Here is a 24,692-nt window from a genome sequence, read left to right as displayed (position 1 = left end):
TAGGACATTAAATAGGTATTAAGTTTAGTTATTCGCATGATCGTCGCATATGTCTCATCTCAATGTTTAACTTTCAAATAAGTAATAAAAGGCGAAAACAAGTAGTAACCCTCAAATCAGAAAAAGTGAAGAACGAAAAAAGAGAAAGCTTTTAAATATCAGCTAAAACATTTAATTTTAAACCAAATTGACTAATTCTTGGAAAAAGCGATGAAAACAGTAGCTGGCAGATTGCCTCAGTATAGAGTTACCTGTACTTAAGCGCTTCGTTGTGAAAACAAGGATTTGGAAATGGTGTGAAATCTAAGACCTTTACTCCCGTGCTGTTTGGACAATGTGACGTGTGTTTATAGAAACTACTACTGGTTGAGTCATATCGAGTTTCAACTATTTAGAAAATCACACTGCATAAGATGGATTAGAAAATAGAACGTAACAATAAATATAATAAATTGTTTAAGGACATGAAAAACGTTTTGTTGCGAAAACTTAAGCCTTCATGAAATCTGGAAAAGGACACGAAGAGTCTGGTTGTTTCATAATTATTTTTATTGTCCTATTAATGATTTGAAGTACTTAATATGTTTTACATTACCAATAAGAGTTAAGTACATAATTATTACGAAAAACCTTAGGAAGAAATAATTAATTTTTAACTAACTAGCAACGAATTTGCAACAGAATAAACGTGGAAAAACACTTAGGGTGGGTTGCACCAGAGGCGTGGTTAGAGTTAAGTTATGGTCAAAGTTATGGTTATATATAGTTAAGGCTAACTTTAACTTTAACCTTAACTTTGACTACAGAAATTGATAGATGACAGCTGGTCCGACAAGGCTTGAAATGAACGTGGGCGGGGGCGCTGCTGGTAAAGGAGAACTGTCAAAAATTGCGTTTTTGTATGATGACATCGTTAGTTCCTTTTTTCGCCACGTTCATCCAAAGCCTTGTCGATTTCAAGGTTATGTTTAAATATGGCGTCCATTTTTAACTTTAACCAAAGATTTGTCATTTTTCATTGTAGTTAAAGTTATAGTTAAAGTTACAGTTATAGTTAAAGTAAGTTGGTGCAACCCACTCTTAGTTAACACAAAAATATTATTTTGTACAATTTAAGCCCGTCGCAGACTTAGCTATAATATATATTAATATACCGTACTATAATATATATTATAGCTTAGCTACCACACACTGAGAAATATATATTTTGCCTTCATTTTATTGATGGTCGTCCTAGTGTTCGCCCGTATTTTGTAATAAAGGATGTTCTTATTTCAAAATACTAACAGTAATTTTGAATTCAACAAGTGCATTGCTAATGGACTTATTAGACAGACGATTCCGCAGCTGCTTTCGATATGTTAGTTGCCCGGTCAGGCACAAAAACTAGATCCAAATGGATCGAATCACATATAAGAAATAAACAAACTCGTGGCGAATTTAATTTGTATCGCGAGTTATCCTCAAAAAAAATTACCCAATATTTTAGAAGTTCAAGATCGTCATTTATAGAGCTACATGAATTGATAAAAAATGATATAAAAAAGAAAAATACTACTTTTCGCAAAAGTATTAGTTCTGAAGAACGTCTGGCTGTGTGTTTAAGGTAGAATTTAGAAGGTAGGTAGAAGAGGTGAAATAGGTAGATCTACTATAAAGTTGGTAGATGTGACAACACTGCTGCAGGCGGAGGAGGGGCCAGTGTTGCCAGTACCCTACCCTAAAAAATGAGACGAAAAGGCAAAGCGGAAAGGTGTGCGGGGATTGGAATACGCTGTACATATATGTCAGAATATGTCATGCTATAAGTATATAATAATATGCAATAATATATATTACGGTATCGCTTAGTGACGTCACAGAAATATATATTATAGCTAAGTGTGCGGTCACGCGAAAATATTATAGAAAATAAATAGTAATATACCTAGCTATAAATATATTAATATATATTATAGCTAAGTCTGTGACGGGCTTTATATTTAAATGATTACTTATTAAGTGTACTTTGAACAAATGGCAAACAAACGAGGGCTTATAACAAACCTCAAGGATGAAAATTAATTAGGTATTATGAATTATTGCGAACATTAGTTTTAATGAAATTCCGTTAACACACAAGTTACAAGACAGAACTCTAAAACCTCATGTTTATTGCCTTTTATGTGTGCAGTAAGCAGTTACACGTTTATAATTAGAACTAACAAAATGGCATACGATTAAATAATAAATTATTATAAGCATAATTAAAATGAGAATAAAACTAATATTAAAGCTGTTATGGAAATCAAACTTCTTATAAGTGTGATCTATCGCTGTAGTCGAACTATCAACTTCTATGAATATTTAACTTTGAATTTTACTTACAAACAGTATCTAAATCGGTCTATTATAGCACTTTAGGAGCTGAAACGGCACAGTTCACAAAGTTCTACTACTAATACCTAACTCTTCTACATTAAAACAGCCACAAAATGTGCACCAGCATTTAATTAGTTTCATGTGCGTGCTATGACGCGGCACATCGCCCATTATATTTTTATTGGGATGCTTTTGTATGAGTTGGCAGATATTTATCGAGTATTGGAACATTCGGCCCGCTCATAACAGCATAAACCACCTTGTCACACGCTCGTTGGGCGCCCGATACTTTTTGTTCGCGTGGAAAAAATGAAGATATTAATATATCTTTCTAATTCGAAAAACGTCGGGGATAAAGGACGATCATAAATCATTATGTATTCGTTTTTAAATGCGAGAAAATCGGTTTTCTCGGAACAACGCCGTGTCTATAGCGTCAATGGCCGATAGTTATAGGAAGGACTAAACTATTCTGAACTTGTGAATGATTTAAATAACGTTTCATTAATACTGTGTCAAGATGAATACAGTATTAATATGTATTTTGACTAGGCTTAAGAGGCGACGCGCGACGTTATAAGAGGGAGTTTCAGTCAAAGTTTTTTACATTATATTAGTATTTTACGTTATTTAGGCTCGCTTGGCACAAGCTGGCTTTTATCCTGTGTTAATATTACCCCTTTTCTTTCATATTATGTATTATTATTATATACAAATAGTATGAAAGGTAATAACGCGATATTGACCATAAGGTTATAGCGCTTTAGGTTTTTTAAAAGCATGGAAAATAAGTATCTTCCTTCTACTAAAGCATTATATAATTATATATCAAAATTTTTCCTACATCTAATACATCTACATAGTCATACACAGTCCTTTTCAATACCCATCATAGAAAATATTCCGTAGACAATGTTCTATTAAGTGTAACATGTAGGTCAGATATGGGTCCGAACAGCCAGTCATCGGATTCTCATTAGCCAGCTAGTGTCCGGCTAGTCACTAGCGGCTATCGAGATTAAATTAACCAACGATTAAACATGCTCGGGTCACAACCCGATAACAATTAGTTACAAATTGTATTCCATTATACTGTACTAGACGATGTCCGCAACTCCGTTGCGCCAAAATTAGTTAAGTGCCTGATAGACGTACGAACTTAATGTACGCGGGTTTTAAGTTCGCGAACTGACTCGGCTCACGTCGGTGATACACGAGAATCGCTCACACTGGATGACCATGCCCCCAGGCTCGCGGCTCGCGGCTCTTTGCTGACACACAGGCGAATAAGATCGTCGAACGATAAGTCCGCGTACTTACTCGCACGTCTGTCACCCCCTTTGATCGCATAGGAACCCCACTACTGTACTAGATGAGATGACGAACGCAAATTCATTGCGCCAAAAAATCGTTTATCGCACAGGAACCGTACATTTTCCGCGTATCCAATGAATGTCCTTTCCTGGGACTCAAAGTATCTCATACCAAATTTCAGTTATGTACCTACAATTTAGCGGTTCGGGAGTGTAAGACAGATACATTTTTGCATTTATATTAGTATGATAGATTCTATTGAAACTAGCTGAACTTATGGGTCAGTCCGTTTTTGTTTAGTTATACGTTCTAAACTAGCTAGAAAAAAACTAGCCACGTACCTATACCTAAACGTGGCTAGTTTTTATAAACTATAGTTATGTACCAAAAACTTGGCTCTTTTTTTTCGGTTCACACTGATAAGCTATCAGTTAAAATCACTTAAATTTTAGTACGAAGAAAATCTCCGCACTTTTTCATTTGGGGACAAGATGTTATAGGCTTGGGTTTTGAAAAGGGTCATGTAAAAATTTTAATAAACTAGACTGATTTTGTTTCATGTTCTGTAAAATATGGCTTGTTATTACGTACAGAAAATGTCTACAAAAGATTTAGTACATTTTCTGTACGTACTCGTAATAACAAGCGTGGCTAGAGGCAGCCCTATTCTGCATTGGGAAGTAAATTGAACTGCCAGTACCATTGTTCTGGCTGAAACAGAAACATCATCCATCTTGCTCTGATAACTATCTGCTGAGTGTCCAACAGATATTTCTATTTACTCACAAATAGAGGAAATCCGTGTAGTTTTATTTTAACACAAGTCCTCACAACGTTGCAGTTTTTATGTCAAAAGTATTCTGTGTGTTTCGCGTCTGTTGAATATTTTATTGTGGTTTTCTTCAGTGTTCAGCTCGGTTGGTTTTCTTCAGGTTAGAGTAAATATAAAATATTCAAGTAAAAACGTTTTAATCCATACTTTGAAAGGTATGAATATACTAACTATTGACACCCAGAATTGGACACTTCACACTAGATTATTAATCGAAGAAATATGTACGGTTTCTGTGAAAATAAAGTTACGGGCATCATCTTGTAATATGTATATACATTCAACTATATGAAAAATAATTCAATTCCTACAAAAAATAATACGATAATAATGCCGTTAAGCGGGCAAATTTAATTACAATAAAGTGGCACAAAAACTGATAACACCAAGCCATATTTCACAGGGATGTTGTAAATTAGCGAAATCGGTTCCCACTGTATGAATAATGCGGTGCGATACACCTGCGAGCACAAAAATAAACACAAAACTACGCGGGTTCGCTCGTCAATCCGTCCGTCAGCTTTTGACAGCCCAAACCGGCATCAACGTTGCCCCGCGCGATATAAAAAATGACAGAAATGTACAAACTATGTTTTATTTTAGTTATTTTTAAAACTTAAACTATTAGAACGTGACATACTGGGAATTCCTTCCCGTCAAATACGATGGGTCTCTAATTACATCTTTTTTGATATGTCAATGTTTCGTTACTGAGTTGACGCGTTGTTCATATACGAAGATCTAATGAAAATGATTTGGCAGAGAAATAATATTATGTACCGTCTTAACTTATGCGACTTCGAAGTAAGTAAGTTAAAAACTTTTTACAACAGAGCTCAATAGTTCTTAACTTACTTAGAAGTCGAGACGGTACATAATATTATTTCCCTGCCAAATATCTTACTACAGTAATTTTTTCTCTATAATAAAATATTATAATTGCAAAAGTACGACGAAGCTGAGTAGGTATCAGCATATCTGGCTAAGCTACTGTTAAGTCGTTACGTATAAAAACTTATGTGAGCTGCAGCTGTACTTATGGAATCAACATTGAGAATCACGTGACCACCATGTTAAATGTTAAATCTATCATACTTTGTATGGAATGAAATTTTTATGTTTATAACAAGTTTTTATGCCTGGGAGTGTACGTTGTTCTCGTAATAGATCAATGTGGTGTATAATTTGAACTACATCCTTGCCTATTTATTATAATATAATATTATATTGATTGCACAGTGCACTGTAGGTATACTGTATAGTTTGTAAAAAGCTGATCTTCAATTATATTCCTCATTAAAAAATATAAATTTTATTTGCCGTTAAAATATTAAAGATTCTGTACTTTTCACCTTTCTTAGCAATTTTGAAAGAAGAAGTAATTTATTATTGTTGTAAAAATGCTTCTTTTGTATAGTCTGAGAGACGTCTACTTTTTTAGAGCTGTACCTACAAAGTAAGTTTGACAACAAACATAATTGAAATGCTACAAAGGCTTGTAATTTGCTGGAACAAGATCAATATGACAAACATTTCGAACTTAATATTTGAGTTTTTTTTTATGAATAAAGGGGGCAAACGAGCAAACGGGTCACCTGATGGAAGGCAACTTCCGTTGCCCATGGACACTCGCAGCATCAGAAGAGCTGCAGGTGCGTTGCCGGCCTTTTAAATGGGGTATAGGGTAATAGGGGAGGGTAGGGTAGAGAATAGGGAAGGTTAGGGAAGGGAAAAGGGTAGGGGATTGGGCCTCCGGTAAACTCACTCACTTGGCGAAACACAGCGCAAGCGCTGTTTTACGCCGGTTTTCTGTGAGCCCGTGGTATTTCTCCGGCCGAGCCGTCCCATTCGTGCCGAAGCATGGCTCTCCTACGTCACCACGTGTACATAAATTTCATTATTTTGTCATATTGTCTGTGCCGTAAATCAAACGAGCATAAAATATTATATGATTGTGTGTCCTCTCAACACCCACGCATCAGATTTCGGCCCCCGGCCAACTTGGGACAAACCAATATGTCTAAACGATATTATTTTCTTTCGTTTTTTTTTTTCATTTTCGTCGGCATTCCTGTCGTCCATATTACAAATACCCGCGCATTTTTTACGGTTAATTAAGAAACCGTAGAATCGAGAATTTATGTTTTGTCCACATGGTTTATAATTTCGGTATCGTATTAGATTTATTTGAATACAAAGTTAGGTCTGTTTTTATTTAAATTCCCTTTAATCTTGATAGGTTTTAGAAGATCCTGGTGTTTGTATGTGTGTCAAATATTTCTTTAAGCTATGACTCAAATGAATACCTAGACTTACGCAATAAGCAGTGACGAATTGCGATTTTTTTATCCAGATTTTTGGTCTCACGTCTCGTCTGAAAGTTTTTGTGGTCGCGCAGGTGGACCTCATAGATTGCGCATCTGAGAATTCGTCCATACATATTAATAGGAACAAGGTGTCAAAGAAAAAACGTATGAATGATGCAGTGAGACCCACCAAACCGCCGACAACTCCGAGGAATTCGCGCACTCCACAAAGGGGAGGTTTTTCTCGCCTTGGAACCGGCTGATAGCTTCGTTTAACGAGGAATCTATGTTTCTGGAATACGCTTACAACATTTCTACAAGCGTGGACAATGGAACGTTTTTTGGACGAGTTTGGGATTCGTGAAATGGTTGATTCTGTAGATAATATGAAGGCGGAATATTTATATAATGTATTTACTATTTACATTATTTTATTACATTTTTTACTGTGATCACAGAATCAAAATTTTAGATACTTATTATAATTAAAACGGTACATATTTTATCAACATAACTAGGTAAGAATTATTTAAATATGGTTCCGAGGTTTTAAACTATTGTAGCTGTTTATCTATTCAATGGAATTGGTTGATCAATCAAATGTATTATGGCTAATAGATTCACTCTTGACAAGAAAACCTTACAAACCACTCATAATAAGATACTTGTACTAAAACTTTCATAAGACACTTATAAAAGCGTAAACTAAAATATTACAATTTCAAAAAATAAAAAGTTTTTATTTATAATATTATGTTGTGGTCTGTGGAGCACAAAACACTTATCTAGTAAATACGAGTGAGGCAGTAAAGTATAAGCGGGGGCGAAGGGTGCGCCATTGTCGTGTGAGTGTACTGTTTCCCGCTATTTATGACACTTTTTTTTTTTACGCCACATGAAGCATATGTTTTTATTAGCAACGACTTAAAGTCCCAAGTCACGTGACGAATTTTTAAGCGAGCTATCGACTAAAGTAGACCTACGTATCAGTGTATTTTAGCTAGCCGTAGGAGATCCTTATATAAAGATGGATGAGTTACTATGTCTATAATAACTGATTAGTGATTACATAATACTATCACATTTTAGTAGTGAAATTTCTTTACTACTAAAGTAATCATGCAAGTCGATTATGTAAGCAATTACCATCAAGGTAAGTTTGTCGATAGAACATAATATTTTTAATAGGTAATAGGTACGAACATTTGGGGCTTATGTAGTTGTAGCTTATTATTTCGTTGGCAGATTTATTAGCTGGATAATGTCCTCCATATACGTAAACTTGTATATAGCGTTGTAGTTGCCAGAGCCATATTCGGCGAACATTATAGTTTAGTTTTTTGTCCATTTTACATTTGGGTTACAGCCAATTATTGTTAGACTTATTTTATATCCTTACATGGCGCGAATGTTGTATTTTTTTCTATATTATCAGTAAGTGGTGAAACAGGCCCTAAATATAATATTAATACATATTATATTTAGGGCCTGTTTCACCACTTCCTGATAAGTGCCGAATAGGCTATCCAGTATCCACCACTTAACTCGACACGTAAAGTATGGAGAATCTGTCAAAAAGCTGTGAATAGCCTATTCGGAACTTTATCAGAAAGTGGTGAAACAGGGCCTTAGAATCTTAGTTATTACAACTGATTTATCTTGTGACACTTGGAAGATATTTAACTTCGTATACCTACAGTAAAAGTACGGGAGCCGTAGAATAATTTTTTTTATTACTATCAAGCAAATTTTTTGTAAGTAGCTTCATTTTGATAAGACGAACAACATTTTTATCTGCGAAAAATCTCGAAAGTGGTAGCTAACAGAGATAGAAAGGATTACATACTTTGAATTGATGGTCCTAAAATATGGACTGTTTTATTTGTAGGACAATGTTACATTGTTGTTCATCTTATCAAAATGAAGCTACTCACAAAAAATTAGCTTGATAGTAATAAAAAAAAATTGTTCTAGGGCTCCCGTACTATAAGGCTCTATCAATAAAGTGGCATGTAGGCTCCGCGCGATCGAGCGGTTTTTCCCTACACAACAAGATCATTTAATTCAAGCAATAATTATACGTAACGATCTATTTAAAATGTCCGCTATTTACAGCTAGAAAAGTAAAAAAATGAGCCTTTTAATTAAAAGCTAGTGAATACAGTATTTGATTGAATTTTGTTCTGAACACCAAGCGTATCTTTACATAATTAAAACTTCTTACAGGAAAAATATTTTTTAGAAAGAAAATATGATAATCTTTTTAAAAATACAACTTTTCCCTCTATTAATTTTAATCTTTATTTATAAGTTTAATTAAAAGTTAAGACAAAGATTATGTTCAGTAGACAAGATAGTTTTTTTTGCTTAACTTTTTTTTCAATTATCATAAAAGCTATTAATATTAATAAGTATCATTCTTGGTAAAATTACCTCTTAGTTATGACTTATAAGTTATAAGTATAATATTATAAACGTTACATACGTCAAGCCTTCATTTATAAAAAAAGTAGTTTTCATAAACTAACCTTGTTTAACTTGTAAAGATATTAACAATATATATAAAACTCAAAGGTGACTGACTGATTGACATAGTGATCTATCAACGCACAGCCCAAACCACTGGACGGATCGGGCTGAAATTTGGCATGCAGGTAGATGTTATAACGTAGGCATCCGCTAAGAAAGGATTTTGATAAATTCCAACCCTAAGGGGTTCAAATAGGGGATGAAAGTTTGTATGTTATAATACTTTTTAACGCGAGCGAAGCCGCGGGCAAAAGCTCGTTAACAATAAAACATAATATGTATCTACTTATGTAATTTTCAATGATAGACGTACTTTTGTATATAAAAGATAACAAAATATGATTTCGAACAAGGGTATAAAGACTAATTAATAAAATTAATGAGTTCGATATAATAAATTAAATCGTAAAATGTGAGTATTATGGCATTATACGGAACCATAACGTGATAATGACGACTACGATTACGATCTAAGGAATGACAGTTTATTTGCCCTTCTATGTTAATTTATATGGGCATTCGACCAAAACTGAGTTTTATGGATGGTTTTATAACGCCTTTTTACAAAGTAAAAAAGTGATATTCGCAAAAAGTTTACTACAATTTGTTGAAGAAAGCTTTTAGCATATGATATCAACATGCCGTGAATAAAACAATAAAAATAAATATTACATACTTGATACTAATTCTGTGAATGCGAAACAACTCTCCGCATATTTGTCCGTCTGTTAGGACTGAACTGATTTTGATGAAAAATATAGATAAGTTCATATAGTAGTAGGATAAGTATCATGTAACCTGATATAAAATACATTGAGTCTAGAGAAAGGACATCAGAATTCATGGCATAGTTTTTGGCACCTCAAAATTAAGATTCCGCCAAGATAAATGTATTTGGCGCAACGAAGTCGCGTCTATTAAAATAATGAAAAAAAAAAAATTAATAACACTGAAATAAATATCGTCGGACTATATTCATTATTCATGGTGTATGCGGGTGGTAGCAGTACTCCGGGTAAGTATCGGCAAAAACACTCGATATCTCCTGATATAGATGACGGGAGATGTATTTTTCATGACCGCAATTCACAAGAAAAAACTTCCCATAAACAAGTACAATATGCTGACTTATGGCGACCGCTCCCTCATATAATTTCATAATTAGCTAATTGCTTTGATATGGGATCGGGCAGTTTTTGCCCGCGGTCCGAAGTATTGTCTGCTGGAATCGAGAACCGCTTTTTCTCGGGTTAAGTTTTTCAAATCAGGTGCCAAAATCGGGAGAGACACGTCCTTTAAATAGTAGTGGTGAAGCGACAATGGAAACTTTTTGCTGCGAAATATTATGTACCCGCGACGCTATTGGAGGTTCAAATTCGGTACCCGTCTTTAACTTTTAAGAAGTTTCAGTTATATTAATATTACACTAATACACATAAAGCCGGGTCCAGACGAGTGTAACGTGTAATGTAATTCACCGTGTAATGTAACACGAATTCTACGTGTGGACGGCACTACGAGCATTACATGTAACGCTCGGGGTTTATCCATAGGCTATCGGTTTTCGCGCGAGCACAAAGGCTCATTTGGACAATTCGCTTTGAGTTCGTGGTGCCGTCCACACTGTTGACGCTAAATTACACGTAATCTTACATTACTCGTTACACTCGTCTGGACCTGGCTTAACAAAAAATTAAGGAATCGACTTGTGTACGAAGGAATGCAAAATTAAGTTCTGATAAAATTGACGAGTATGATAAAAGTTCTGATAAAAGAGACGAGCAAGGACAAGAATTATTAGTTGATATTAAAAAAAAAATCTTAAGAAATAATACTTACGCACACGGATAATAAAAGTTTTACACATTTTGTTTGTAATCAGTTAATCACTAATCTGCCAAGACTATTTTTTTATCGAAAAAAACCAAAGAAACTTATAAAGTTCAAAATAAATAATATAGCGATACTATCAACCTCTATTACATAGATGAATTTGTATATACCTCTGCAAAATTTTTGAATTAACTTATTTCTTTAATGGCTCTTCAAACGCTATTCATAGCAATTGGACCGTGCGATCAATGTCATCGAGTTCCGAAGGGGACTGGCGACAAAAAAGATAAAAACTTAAACCGCTTATACGTATTGTCTATGGCAACATGTAGGGTGGCGAGTGATCGCCTGGTATCACCCTGGTGTCTATATAAGTACAGCCCGGCTTGCTGGCCACGCCCTTGTAATACGAGCGCTTCATTTGTGATATCGAGTAACTATAGGTCTACCAGAATCTGATGGCAAAAAGTGAGAACATAAATTGACTCTAGCAATACCGGGGTAAGAGGAATAAAATATTGTGATCCTTTTTTCTTCCTTTAGCGGCTTATTCTGTGTAAAACATGCAAATATAAAAATTTATCCAATGATCAAGGATATTTTCTGAAAAACTTCTGTCAAAAATTGCCATCAGATTCTGGTAGACCTATAGTAAAAGTGGGAAGCCAGTAGTGGGCTGGGATGAAACGAACTCAGGAAATTTAGGATTGTAGCGCTAAGTGATGGTACAGCACCTAGTAGTACTAAGCTAAGAACACTATAAAGACCTGGAGCATGTCAGGACCCAGGAGTCAGGATTCACGGCTTATAAGAGGACAGACGGAGCGAAATTTTAAATAAAAGGTCTCGAATAGTCTGACGATTAATATTTTCTTCGGCACAAGAGCACGAACAAAACAAGACAATACCCTGATTATAATATAATTAACGAAATTAAGATTTTTGAATAGTTTACAGTGCATAAAATATGGTCAGCTAAGCGTAAAGTGACGTAATCGCAATTTTCGTATATTTTAGTGTTTGTAACCAAAAATACTTAATAAATAATAATGTTATGTTTACTTGCATCGGAACTATTATGTTTATATTCGCGTGAGTGGTGTCTCAAAATAAAAGAGTTTTATTTTTGTAGATCATGAGATGACATGAGAAGACAATATGTAACCACCAAACCAAGTTAGGTACCATTTTTCTATTTCTGTAGATCGATATAAAGATATCAAAATGATAATATAAAGTGTATGATGCTTCTCTATCAGAATATTTTAGAGGAAGCTACAATAGACATTATATTCAATATTTTCACAGCAAAAGTGTTGACAGCGCACCGTTATGCTGGGCCGATGATCCCCTCCCGTATTTTTATTGTTAGCAACATTTTTTATACAATTTATCAATCCGACGCAGATGGCAAACCACCTTTGTTGCGCCAACTATGGGGATACACCATTATCATATGGAGCCTATCACTTATGTGTTTTTGAGCCATAAAATATATAGTGTTGGTTAAATTAGTGCTAAATATGGATCAAAATATTTACTAATGAATCAACACATCGTTAATTTATCAGCTATGCAGTGTTAAATTTTCTTTATTGCATTATTATTCAGTAAGTATAGGTGGTAGCTGCCTTTTAAACTATAATAATATTATATTGTGTGCAAATAAGAATTACATGGTTGCATTTTTTATTCTCTACATAATATTATTATGAGACATTTTTCGATCTGTATGGCATTACACCAATTTTAAATGAAAAACACATATTTAACAACAATTCTACTAATTTCTAGCAAGAAAAAATAAAACAACATAAATATCCACGAAGACGCGCCCCACCACTTTTTGGGTGAGCATTTTTCCCTTTGACCGTGACGCATTTTCTTAATTGGTCTATTTATTGTAGTGTGAGCGTGCACTCATAATGAATAAAAAATAAGAGTAAGTGCACACTGACAACATCGTGCATGGTTTGCATGGCAGCATATGCAATAAACACTGTAAGTGCTGCACTTGACGGGCGCACAAAGGGCGACCGCAGGGCGGGGTAGGGTACAGTAGGCCCTACAGTAGGGCAGACTGGAGGGCCCGTATTGTTTGCTAAATATTTTGAAAGCGTCATTTTATCCGGCATATTAGACGCTGCATTTGATGGGGGATCGTCTTCGATATTCAAAATCATATCATCATTACGCACCCCAACTTCTGTGTGTGATTTAAATTGATCAGCCGTGAATTATACTGGTTACATCGTTATAAGCAAATATAATAGCGAGGAATATTGAGGTACATTAATATGGCAGTGACCTAGATTCTAAAATCTAAATGATCGAAGAATGATCGATGAAGTTGGCGATATTGGTATTATAGTCTGAGATCTTTTTTATCTCATGCCTTAGGTGTGGTAGAGCCAAGCTAATAGTGCCATCTATACACGCCATAAAAATATTTCAGAAATAAATGATTGCTACAATAAAATATAACTAATTAATGGAAAACTTCGGTCCTCTCAGATATTTGTACTACGATTTTAGTTATTTCCATCTGACAGCTCCTTATTAATAGTAGGTTAATTATTGTTAGATAAAAGAATTGTATCGCAACTCCGTTGCACCAAAATTCGTTAATCGCGCGGTAACCGTACATTTTTCACGGATCAAAAGTATCTATCCTTTATCCTTTCCCGGAACACAAAGTATCTCCATACCAAACAGCAAAATCGGTTCAGCGGTTTGAGCATAAAGAGATAACATAGAGACAGATACCCTGACGCACTTATAATATTAGTACGGATACCTCTAAAGTTTACAATGCACGTACAATTAACATCGTATTAAAAATAACTCCAAAGCTCATGCACCTAGTTCTTACCTGCATAACCCATGACCATGTACAGAAACTCGTCGCTCATGTAATGGACCGCACAATTTCATAAAAGAAAATAATTGAAAGCAATAATTCAGCATCAAGATGTCATACAACTTCATCCAATTAGATACAATTTAGGTTTTAGACCAGCAATTAAGATTAGCATGTAAATACTAAAAAGTAAGTGCAAAAATAAAGGTATTGTTTATAGCAAACATAATATAAATTAAATTGATACCAATTATATTACTGTGGATACCATGTCACTATGTGAGTCTACGTTTTAGTAACTTTTTAGTTTTTTTGTAGCGGGTCTACGCGGGATCTACGAAGACATAGAAACATATATTTTTTAATTTCATAACGAAATTTAGTCTAGCGTATAATTATGATTAAAAATAGCATTAATTTGACCCAAAAAAACGAAATGAATCAAAACCAATAAATAAATAAAAAATATTGTGACTCTTCTAAGGAATTTGCCGGAGGCGTTTGAGTTTAGTTTTTAGACTGGCATTTGTCTAACGCGCTCGAGCCAGCCTTAAGGCTATATCAACAGGTTGTATTCTAAATCGTTCTATGACATTATTAATTCTTAAGAAACGCCGCCGAAAAAAATTTTAAACAAGTCGGCTAAGGAAGATGCAGAAGATAGTTCTTTATACAACCTGCAAAGCATACCCATCTGTTTTAATGCTAGCTTACAATAAATGTTATTTAAGCCTTGTTGAAAATACCTACTGGGTATAATATTATCTATCTGTATTAATTAATTATACTGACGACAATTAAGCTGATACATGATATTAGAGCTACAAACTTGAAATTTCGCATGCGCACTCACATTATGTAATAAGAAGGATATTTTCAAAAATCGACCCCCTTGGGGATTACATTATAGGGGAGTTGTATACTATATATACTTGCAAAATGATACTGAAAACAGGACAATTTAAAATTTTGATAAATGACATTATTCTTTTACAAAGGTAAATATGTAGATTTAAATCGGTCAAAACAAATTGATACGTTACAATATCAATGTAAACCCCGCTACCGTCGTCCTAAAGTGGTGTCGGGTTACCGCGGGCTTATAAAAATATCAGTTACAGACGGACACGTAAACAATGCCACCGATTCCATAGATAACATCAAGACTTAGGTTATAAATTCTAAAATGACACATTATTGATACTGGCTGGAAAATTTGATTTCTTCTTTTTTTCTTAAGTTTGTTGATCTCAATAAAATGTTGAAATAAGAACCTATTTTATTCTTTATGACTGGATGGATTTCTAATTTGTTTCTTTTTGCGAAATATGAGTTGCTAATTTAAACCAGAGAGATTATATTAACGAAGTCTTAACCAAGGAAACGGTCACAAAACTCCGTATAAAAGTATAAAAATATGTATGTATTAAAATAAAATTTCAAAATAAAAAATCGGTCAAGTGCGAGTTGGACTCGCACACGAAGGGTTCCGTACCATTATAGAGCAAAAATAGGTCAAAATGTGTTGTTTTCTATGGAAGCCCCATTTAAATATTTATTTTATTTATATTTTATTATTAATTGTTAAAGTATAAATACAATTGAGTATTTTGTGAACTGATTATGACTATGACTGATTATTGATAACGAACAAAAAATGGAAAAAAATACATTTCTTGTATGGGAGCCCCCCTAAAATATTTAATTTATTTTGTTTTTAGTAGGTTTTTGTTGTTAAAGCGGCAACAGATACAATACGAACAAAGTTCTTGAGATACAGCCTGGAGGCAGACAGACATCGAAGTCTATCTAGAGAAGTAATAGGGTCCCGGTTTTACCCTTTGGGTACGGAACCCTAAAAAATGTCAAAGTGTTCCGAATTCAAATCGCTTTATGCAACATTAAACTTTTTGCTACACTGCCATACATTACAATATTACAGCAGTAGGTACTGGGAAGTAGCTCAGCTAGCGCCCTCGTTCCAGCCCTACTGGCTCACGGCCAAACTATATTATGTAAATTAAATAAATTATTATGACACACACTATTTACGATCTTGCTCGAAGTCTTTAAATAAAGAACTAGGTCTTATATTATGCTCATGAAATAAAGCTTTATTATTTTAAAATTAAATGTTACTGAGATTCTCTTCGGAAAATCTGAGCAGGTAGGTCACTTTTAAATAGTTTCGAATGACAGTAACAATGGTTACCACACATCCTAACCTTTAAATGTCAATAGTTAATTTATAGAGTAGTAAACCATTTTGAGTCGCCCACAAAAACATCTATTCATACCCGTATAAGATAAAAGAAGACATTGAATAGAAGTAAAAAATAATAGCAGATGTCCACTCCACGATTTCTCGAAAACGCAATTATACGTATGGGTAACTAAGTGTGAGTAAATTAAAAGAAGTTTGTTTTAATTTACAACGTAGGTAATTTAGCTAGCTTTAATGGTTCGTGGAAACGCGTTCAAATTACGATGGAATTATATTTATAAGTTACATTTATATGAAATGTTATCTCTACATTGTGTAAGTAAAGAGATGTAAGCAAGGTTTAAGAGGGCTACTGACCCAAAAATCACACATCGTCCTTCTCTCTTCACACTCACGCCCGTCTTTCATATATCTTTCATATAATTATCATATGCCAGGTGAAAAAGGACGACGCGGAATCATCGCCAAGTTAGTATTACTTGAATAAAAGACGAACTATAATGATTATAAAAAAAGTATTTTAAGCAAATTTAGGTTTTATCAATGCCTTTTTAGATATTAAAAAATATTAAAAAAAAACAGCAAACTTCAAAGATCCAAGCAAAAATGTGTCTAAAACAAGGTTTGTAAAAAAGAAACTATCGAGCATTTTTTCAGTAATTGTGTTTTCGTCTTGAGCATTTAATCTTTAATGAACTGAATTTACTTGTTTAAAAAAAACAGTTTTCTACACCTTACAAATTTTTAGATCTAGGTTTAAGTATGTAGTCAAGTTAGGGTCAGGTGCATTCTTAAGTTAGTTGCACTTCAATATGAGCCATAAAGTTTTTATCTATTTCTCATGTAACATTATAATTAGTCTAACTTTGAAATTATTAATTATTTTTCAAATGTGAAAAAGTTATACTACGGTACGGGTGGGCTCGTTCAAACTTATCAATACCACGGACTCGTAGAAAAGCGGCGCAAAACAATGAATAGACTGTAGTATATTAATCCAGTAAGATAAGTAGGCCTAATAATTTAAAGATTTTAATGATAAAAAATCTGTTGAAAGGAAATAAAAAGAAGAAAAAAATTAAAAGATGTCTTGACAGCAATCTTACAGAATTATACTATTAAGTTATGATAACGATTATGTTAACTCACTAGCTATTTAACAACAATAAACAGATCAAAGGCTGATGTTAACGATGCGCAGAACCGTAAATAAAAACCTTATTGCGAAGAAAATATTCAGCCGCGGTCGTAACTTATACAAAGATTTTTAATTAAATCGTCTAGACGCTGCTAATTGGCGATATTTTTATTCTATTGTCTCCTCACATTTTGCTGCAAAAAGTGACGTCATACGACACGGAAACGAGTGACGGATAGATGTTTTAATTTATGGTCCTTTTCTACGCAAACAATAACAGTTTCGGTGATAAATTTTGAATTGAGCTGACTTTTGTGGATACCGAGAAACGGACGCACAGACAAAAGACGGTTGGGACGGTCCCCAGACTCCCAAAGATGCATTTGAAGGATCGTTTTTACCCGTAAATGGATATTGCTGGACTTGTAATGACTGTATCTATTGATAAACACCTTGACCGTTTATGCAAAACGCATTAGAGTGATATTAATATAAATTGTGACCATTGTTATAATTTATAAATTTAAATTACCACAAATTATAGCTTCTGAGGCTAGGCGATATCGCAAATTTTGATCACGCGTCGTATTGAGGCAATATTGAGGTTAAATTCGGTTTATTAGTTTTATAGCTATTTCAATTTTGTTATTGTAGTGGATTAAAAAAAGTTTATAATAAAAAGAACATACCTGTATGCGTTCTCTTGTGTATCTTGAGGTTCTCCGACCTGGCGAAGACCTTCCCGCAGCCGGGAAAGGGGCAGGGGAAGGGCTTCTCGCCGGTGTGGACCCGGATGTGGTTGACGAGCTTGTACTTCGCCTTGAAGGGCCGGCCGTTGCGCGGGCAGCCCTGCCAGAAGCACGCGTGCGTCGTGCACTCCGGCCCGCCCACGTGCTCCACCGTCAGGTGCGTCACAATCTCGTGCATGTTGGAGAACAGCTTGTTGCACAGCTTGGCCGGCGGCGGCTGCTCGGGGTCCAGCCACTGGCACCGCATGTCACGCCGCGGCGGCGGCCGCACGTAGCGGATGAACGCGTGCGGCGCGTGCGCGTGCGGGTGCGCGTGCACGCCCTGGTAGTGCACGTCGCCGCACCAGCTCTGCTCCAGCGGCTGCTGCGGGAACAGCTCGCCGCCGTACTCGCGCAGGTAGCCGTTCTGGTAGCCGGGCAGCGGGTAGGGCTGGTAGTGAGGCGGGTGCGGCGGCGCGGCAGCGCGGTGCTGCGGCGCGCCGCACGATGCCTCCGGGGACATCTTGAGGCCGAACGACGCCAGGTGCGCATGGTTGGTGTCGAAGAATGCGTTCATGGCGGGAGTGCCCGACACCGGCACATAGCCCCATTCGCCCGCCACCATCCACGCAGCGGGCGCCCCCCGCCGCCCGCCGTCCACCGGACACCACGCCCGCCCTCCGCAGCCTGATCGGGTCCACGGCCGACCGTCACACCGACATTACCGCGAACCTGCCGCAAAAGTTCCAATTAATATGCGATAAAATTAAATATAACTGCGAACTTCCAGGGCACAATAATGGTGCATATATAACATATAAGCAAAATATAAAAGGCGAGAAGGATATAAACAAATCCTCTGCACAGAATCGACGCTCACGAGCGCATGACCCAACAGAGACCCGAACCCAGTCGTCGAAATAAAATTAAGTAACAAAATAAAACAAAACATTATTTCATAATTCAGTTCTATCGGCCATAAACGTGAACAAATTCAAAGTCATTTCTCAAAATAATATCACTGGACCCGTGGCAGGGTCGAACGAAAAAAAATAAAGCAGGTACTATCTGACGGTAAATTAAACTCAGGATAAATTTATAGGACACTTTTATACGTCTGAGACAAAAATTCCAATTGTGCCCGTGTATATTTAATTTTAATTTATTTGTTAGTCTGGACGTCCTTCGGAAGATTAAGAGTTTATGGGATATTAAAATAGTTTTATGAATGATGGAACCCGTTTCGCTTCGGTGACTTCGATAATTCGATGGACACTTTGGTTTTTTGATTCATGGTTTATAATGCTATCCCAAATTCTCATAGTATGAGAAATTACTGCCTAAAGTTAATGGGATGGTGGACGCTTTCCTAAACAGTTATACATATAATTATAAAATAATTTAAAAAAACAAGCCAAGAAAAGTATCAGATTCTCGCATACAATAGCGCACAAAAGTGTTAATTTTGCAAACTGTCACAACTGAATTGATTTCTCGGGGGAGTAACGGAATTCCGCACAAAAGATTGACAGTTATGTCCATAATCGCATTACAGTAAATAACGTTGTTTGTTTATTGGGCACTTCACGTGGCCGCCGTACCTAAGTTAAACAATGTCGTTTCATGAGATACAAATCTAATCTGTATTATCTCGACTCCCCGCAGGGCCCGTCACAAAGAACGGGTTGACAGAACACTCATGGAGAAATAGGATTACTGAAATTCTGACATTTAAACTTTTTAATGCCGTTTTGTTGCTTATGTGTTTTTTCCGCATCTGCTCTGCAGTTGATTTCGACAATAGATTTAATCACATCAAAATTAGTGCAACCGAGTCTTTCCTAAGCTTATTTTTCGTTCTTTTTTGCTATCTTATTATACGTTTATGCCAAAATACCCGTAAAAATTTAACATGAACATGTTTTTATCATAAAAATTAATGGTAAATTAGGGCTTCCCTTATATCAAATGTTATTTGCAAAATGTCATATCTTTGTAATTTGCGAGATAATAACTTAAGTCGAAACAGCAAAATACACTGGGTAAAATAAATTTAGAAAATCTTGAATACATTTTATGTTAATCGGAATTAATATTTTAACTTCGCAACGTTACCGACTTGCTCATGTATTTTTTGCAAGCACTTTACGCTGTGATTTTATTAGCATTATATTATTTCAGTTTTATTTTTCTACACTACAATGATACTTAAGGCCTATTATGGTATAAATATTACATTGTTGGACTCTGGAGCCTAAACTAAGTTTGTGATATTTGTCATATCAATATATTTGTCATATCTAGTCATTAAAGTTTAGTTTGGTTTCAAAATCATTAATAGTGTTTTTTACCTTTAATCTACAAATTTAAATTAGATTAATTAAACTAAATCTGAATCATTTATTAATCTCCACATGTATGGAATTTGATTAAATAATAATAATAGCAATGTGATAAAATCTTGATACCTGTGTATTTTGTCTGGCAACATTATATTTATTACATCGAAGGTGTAGTTTATCATTTTAATGTAGTAGTCTCTATAATATCTTCAATGTAGCTTGTTTGGTTTAGGAATGTAAAGTAATATGATATTTTGAATCAGATGGGTTAAAATCAGAAGTCACTTTTACTTCTATTTCATTGGAATGCCGTATGGCGCCATGCTGCTAAGTTAAAAAGAAATTACCTACTAAATAGTAAATTTAAATAACCAAATTTGGAATAAAAATTAAATTAAGAATATAATATTACCTTATTTAATAATTTGAAACTTAGAAAGGTATTTTAATAAGCTACGCATATCTATACCCATAAACTAAATATTTAACTTAGCAAATCTATAGCAAAATTATAATATTGGAGGGAGGGGCGTCCACAAATTGTGAGGTGTTTAAGGGGGGGAGGGGGTCTCGGCAAATCTCACGTAATTTTTTTCTTATTGTTACAAGAAAATATACTATTTTGTTTCATTTCATCCAGATTGTACGTACGCTTAAGATTTAATCATAAGCGTAATACGATTAAGCTCATTCACTAATTCGTTCGAAAGTTAATAATTTCATTTATACTATGACGTTATTCATATAAAGGGTTTTCCAATAGGGACTTGACAATTTAGAATTTAGTTTGTGGACGCACCCTTTTACTTAACATCGAACTGTTACTGTCATTTTACTCATTAGACATAACGTTTTTATCATGTTGAAGTACACGAACGAACAACGTCTGCAAATCTAAAAATTTACTACAGAAATTCGGAGTCGGTAGCCGCTACTTTAAGAGCGTTAACTCCGATTTTCGATCGTGATTCTCGCCCTAGCAGACAGACAGGTTGGCCATGATTATGTATTATTTTGGCCCGAATTAAAAGATATGGACTTGGATAGCATGAGGTTTCAATAGGATGACACCACAAGCCACACATCACAAATTACAATCGATTTATTGAAGAGCAAGTTTGATGACCGTGTTAGCTTAAAAATATGGACCAGTCGATTAACCGCCTCTTTCGTGCGATTTAACGTCTCTAACTTGCATTAAAGAATTTTATAGTTATAGCAATTATAATAAAATCGGGGAGAACATCTCGATTTTATAAAGATGATAAAAAATAATCAAGAAGTATATTAAGTTATAAACATTCTGTGATAACGGCGGAATGAATGGATGAAACTAATAAAACTGATTTTATAGTTCTTATCTGGGCATGTTTAAAATACATGACTATAATTTGTTTTAACGTAGTCATAAAGTCACAAAAGCTGAATTTGCTGAGCGAATCTCATTAATATAAATAAACAATTAATTTTAGAATCGCGAGCTTTTATATTATGCTTCACATTTTCGTCATTGTTAAATAGAAACATGAAACATCGATGAATAATATAATAAGCGTAAATAATATCCAAAATATTAGCTTGAAAAATATTTAGCTTCCAAAAGAAATGGGAATTACTGAAACGATAATTTAGTTTCTGAAACGCTATGCGAATATTGCCGTCGGGCAGGGCCGCGGGCGTGGCGTATTGATTTTCGACACATTATATTTTGGTAATATGTATGATTAATATAATGTTTTTAAATAACTTAAGTTTCGAAAAAATCTATGAGCCTACAATCGCATACCGAATCATTTTATTGTTTATTTGTTGTATTGTATAAAATTAAAATTAATCTTTCTAGTAGATGCTAGAGTCTATGCGACGGACTCAAATAATAATAATATTAAAATATCATGTTTTTATGTGTTCTTTTGGTCATAATAAAAAAAGAGATTTATATGAAATGTTTCCAAACATTAAGTAAGGACCTATAGAGTATAGGGTTTTTGTAGTGATATATAATATGATTAAGTCATACCTTTTCAATAACGCACATTTCAGAAATTATAGAACAGGACAAGTTGAGTAAGTAAGTATTTTTTTTTTTCATTTAATTAATTCCATTTTATTTTCTATTTTTAGGTGATATTAACCAAAGGCTAAAAAAGAAACTGTTACATTTCATCTGTTTCATATATACTTACCCGAAAGGCATGTATTTGCACCTAGGTATTGCACCTAGGTACCAAACAATAAGCAATAAGGTGTATTATTACTTACTTAAAAATTATATGCAAGTAAATGCGTTTAGATGAATAATTATCATAAAAATTATAGTCTGAGTCTTGAGAATAAAAAGAAAACTGAGCTTTTTCATGGAACGCACATACAACAAAATTAATAATTTCCCATATTTTCCTACTTTTTATATAAAAGTTACTTACACTATTTAGAGACTATTAAAAATATTTACACAGTCACAACTACACAAAATCTTCTTACATTTATCTGGCACATTGGGAGAGTCTGGCACATGACAGATAAAGACCTTGAATAATTACCGTACTGTGCGTATATACTTTTATTAGTAAGAGAAATAAGTTAGGTACCTATACTTATCATTAAAACGTACAACTAGTTATTAAAGTTTGAAACTAAAGACATTGATTACTTTCATTGCTAAATATTTGCTTTCAGGATTTTCAGTTTTCTGTTTGCTGTAAAAATTGAAGACTATGATATTGTTAAAGTATCTATGAAACCAAATTTTCCAAATAGGTACCAGTAACTTCTTATAATAAGTTACTTCTATGATTTTACTTATGTAATTAATTATATTACTATTACATTGTATTTTAAAAGGCTTATGAGTAGATGATTGATTGTAGATGATGATTCTGAATTGTTTCAGGAACATTTTTCAGAAAACAGCGGGTGAAATTAAATGCTTACCAATAAAAAATCCAAGCTAATCTCTGAATAATTACACAAACAAGTTATTAACACAAAAAAAAAACACTTCACCAAATCAAAAAGTAATATCAACTAGTTCTAATATCACAGTGTTTTGCGTATCGTTATAATATATTTTCACGTCTACGTGTGTTTATTTTGATCGGAGTGTCACGCGATTTTTTCTGAATAGCTTCGCGACATGTGGCCACCGACTCGGCTGAGGCTCTCAGCATGACTGTGGGCTCCCGCGTCGCTGGCCCCCGATACAGCCGACATACTGTTTCTTGAGATCAGGCCGGCCAAGGCGCTAACGCAGCCCCTCGAGCCTCGCACTGGGCGGGCCAAACGAGCTTACTCACCCAATAATACCGCGCGGAGCCGGGCGCCTACGTAACGACACCGTCTCTTTCCAACGTACTCGCATACGGCGCATACGACAGGGACGGAAACAAAATTGTAGTATCGTAATGATACAAAGAAAATATCTTTGTGTTGGTGTCGTCATAAAGTGTTCGCTTTATCAGATTTACGTTGAAAGCTCGCTGTTAACTCATGAGGGCGCTTTATTCGCGCGCCTTATCGCACCGATATAGGATATAATTAGAGCGAGAGGGATAGATGTGGGCGGGAAATGTTCGGAACTAATGTATTTTCCTGTGGGAAGGAAAACACATGTCGTCGTTTTTAATTTAATACGTGTCACGCTGCGCTCTCGTGTACCGCTTACCGCTACTTATATTGCCTATTTTATTAAAAACTATTTATGGTTTATTAAAAGAGATGAATTATGTGCCTTATAGATAAAATTTACCAAAAATATATATTTATCTTACAACTTTTTAAATAGATAATATTGTTTTGAGTAGATTAATAATACATCATAATAGAATATTCAATCAATGTTAGTTTATATATTATACACATTAATACGAATAATAATTATTAATATTAATACCATTAGCATATTCAATGTCGATAATACGTGATTAAGAGTCTAGTCACAAGTTAATTATAAACAAAACAAAATAAACAAAATTTAACTAAAATAAACAAAACAAAAAAGTGATAATGCATAAAATATTATATTTTATGCATTATGACTTTTTATAGGTCAAAAAAAATTGGTACCATAAAACAAGCAAATTAATCTAATTTGCTTGTGGTCCATAATTATAATAATTCATCAAATGAACGATTTTTTGTTAATCATCATTATGTTTCAGTAAGACCTCACTTGTATGACTTAAAAAGTTTTAGAAATTGTTATTTTTCAGGAACAGAAAAACTG

General features: G+C 34.5%; 1 protein-coding gene across 1 annotated transcript in view; it reads right to left on the bottom strand.

The window, feature by feature from the left end:
- Nucleotides 1-23,687, bottom strand: part of LOC121729806 (zinc finger protein ZIC 4-like) — a 29,031-nt gene extending 5,344 nt beyond the window's left edge. The window contains exons 1-2 of the mRNA XM_042118434.1: nt 23,402-23,687; nt 18,087-18,857 (exon numbers count right to left, since the gene is read on the bottom strand). Coding sequence (XP_041974368.1) covers nt 18,087-18,750 — 664 coding nt within the window. The 5' untranslated portion in view covers nt 18,751-18,857; nt 23,402-23,687. The remainder of the gene's footprint in view (nt 1-18,086; nt 18,858-23,401) is intronic.
- Nucleotides 23,688-24,692: the final 1,005 nt, after the last annotated feature.

The sequence above is a fragment of the Aricia agestis genome, chromosome 8, assembly GCF_905147365.1.
Source record: "Aricia agestis chromosome 8, ilAriAges1.1, whole genome shotgun sequence".
Lineage (NCBI taxonomy): Eukaryota > Metazoa > Arthropoda > Insecta > Lepidoptera > Lycaenidae > Aricia > Aricia agestis.
This window is presented reverse-complemented; position numbering and strand designations above follow the sequence as displayed.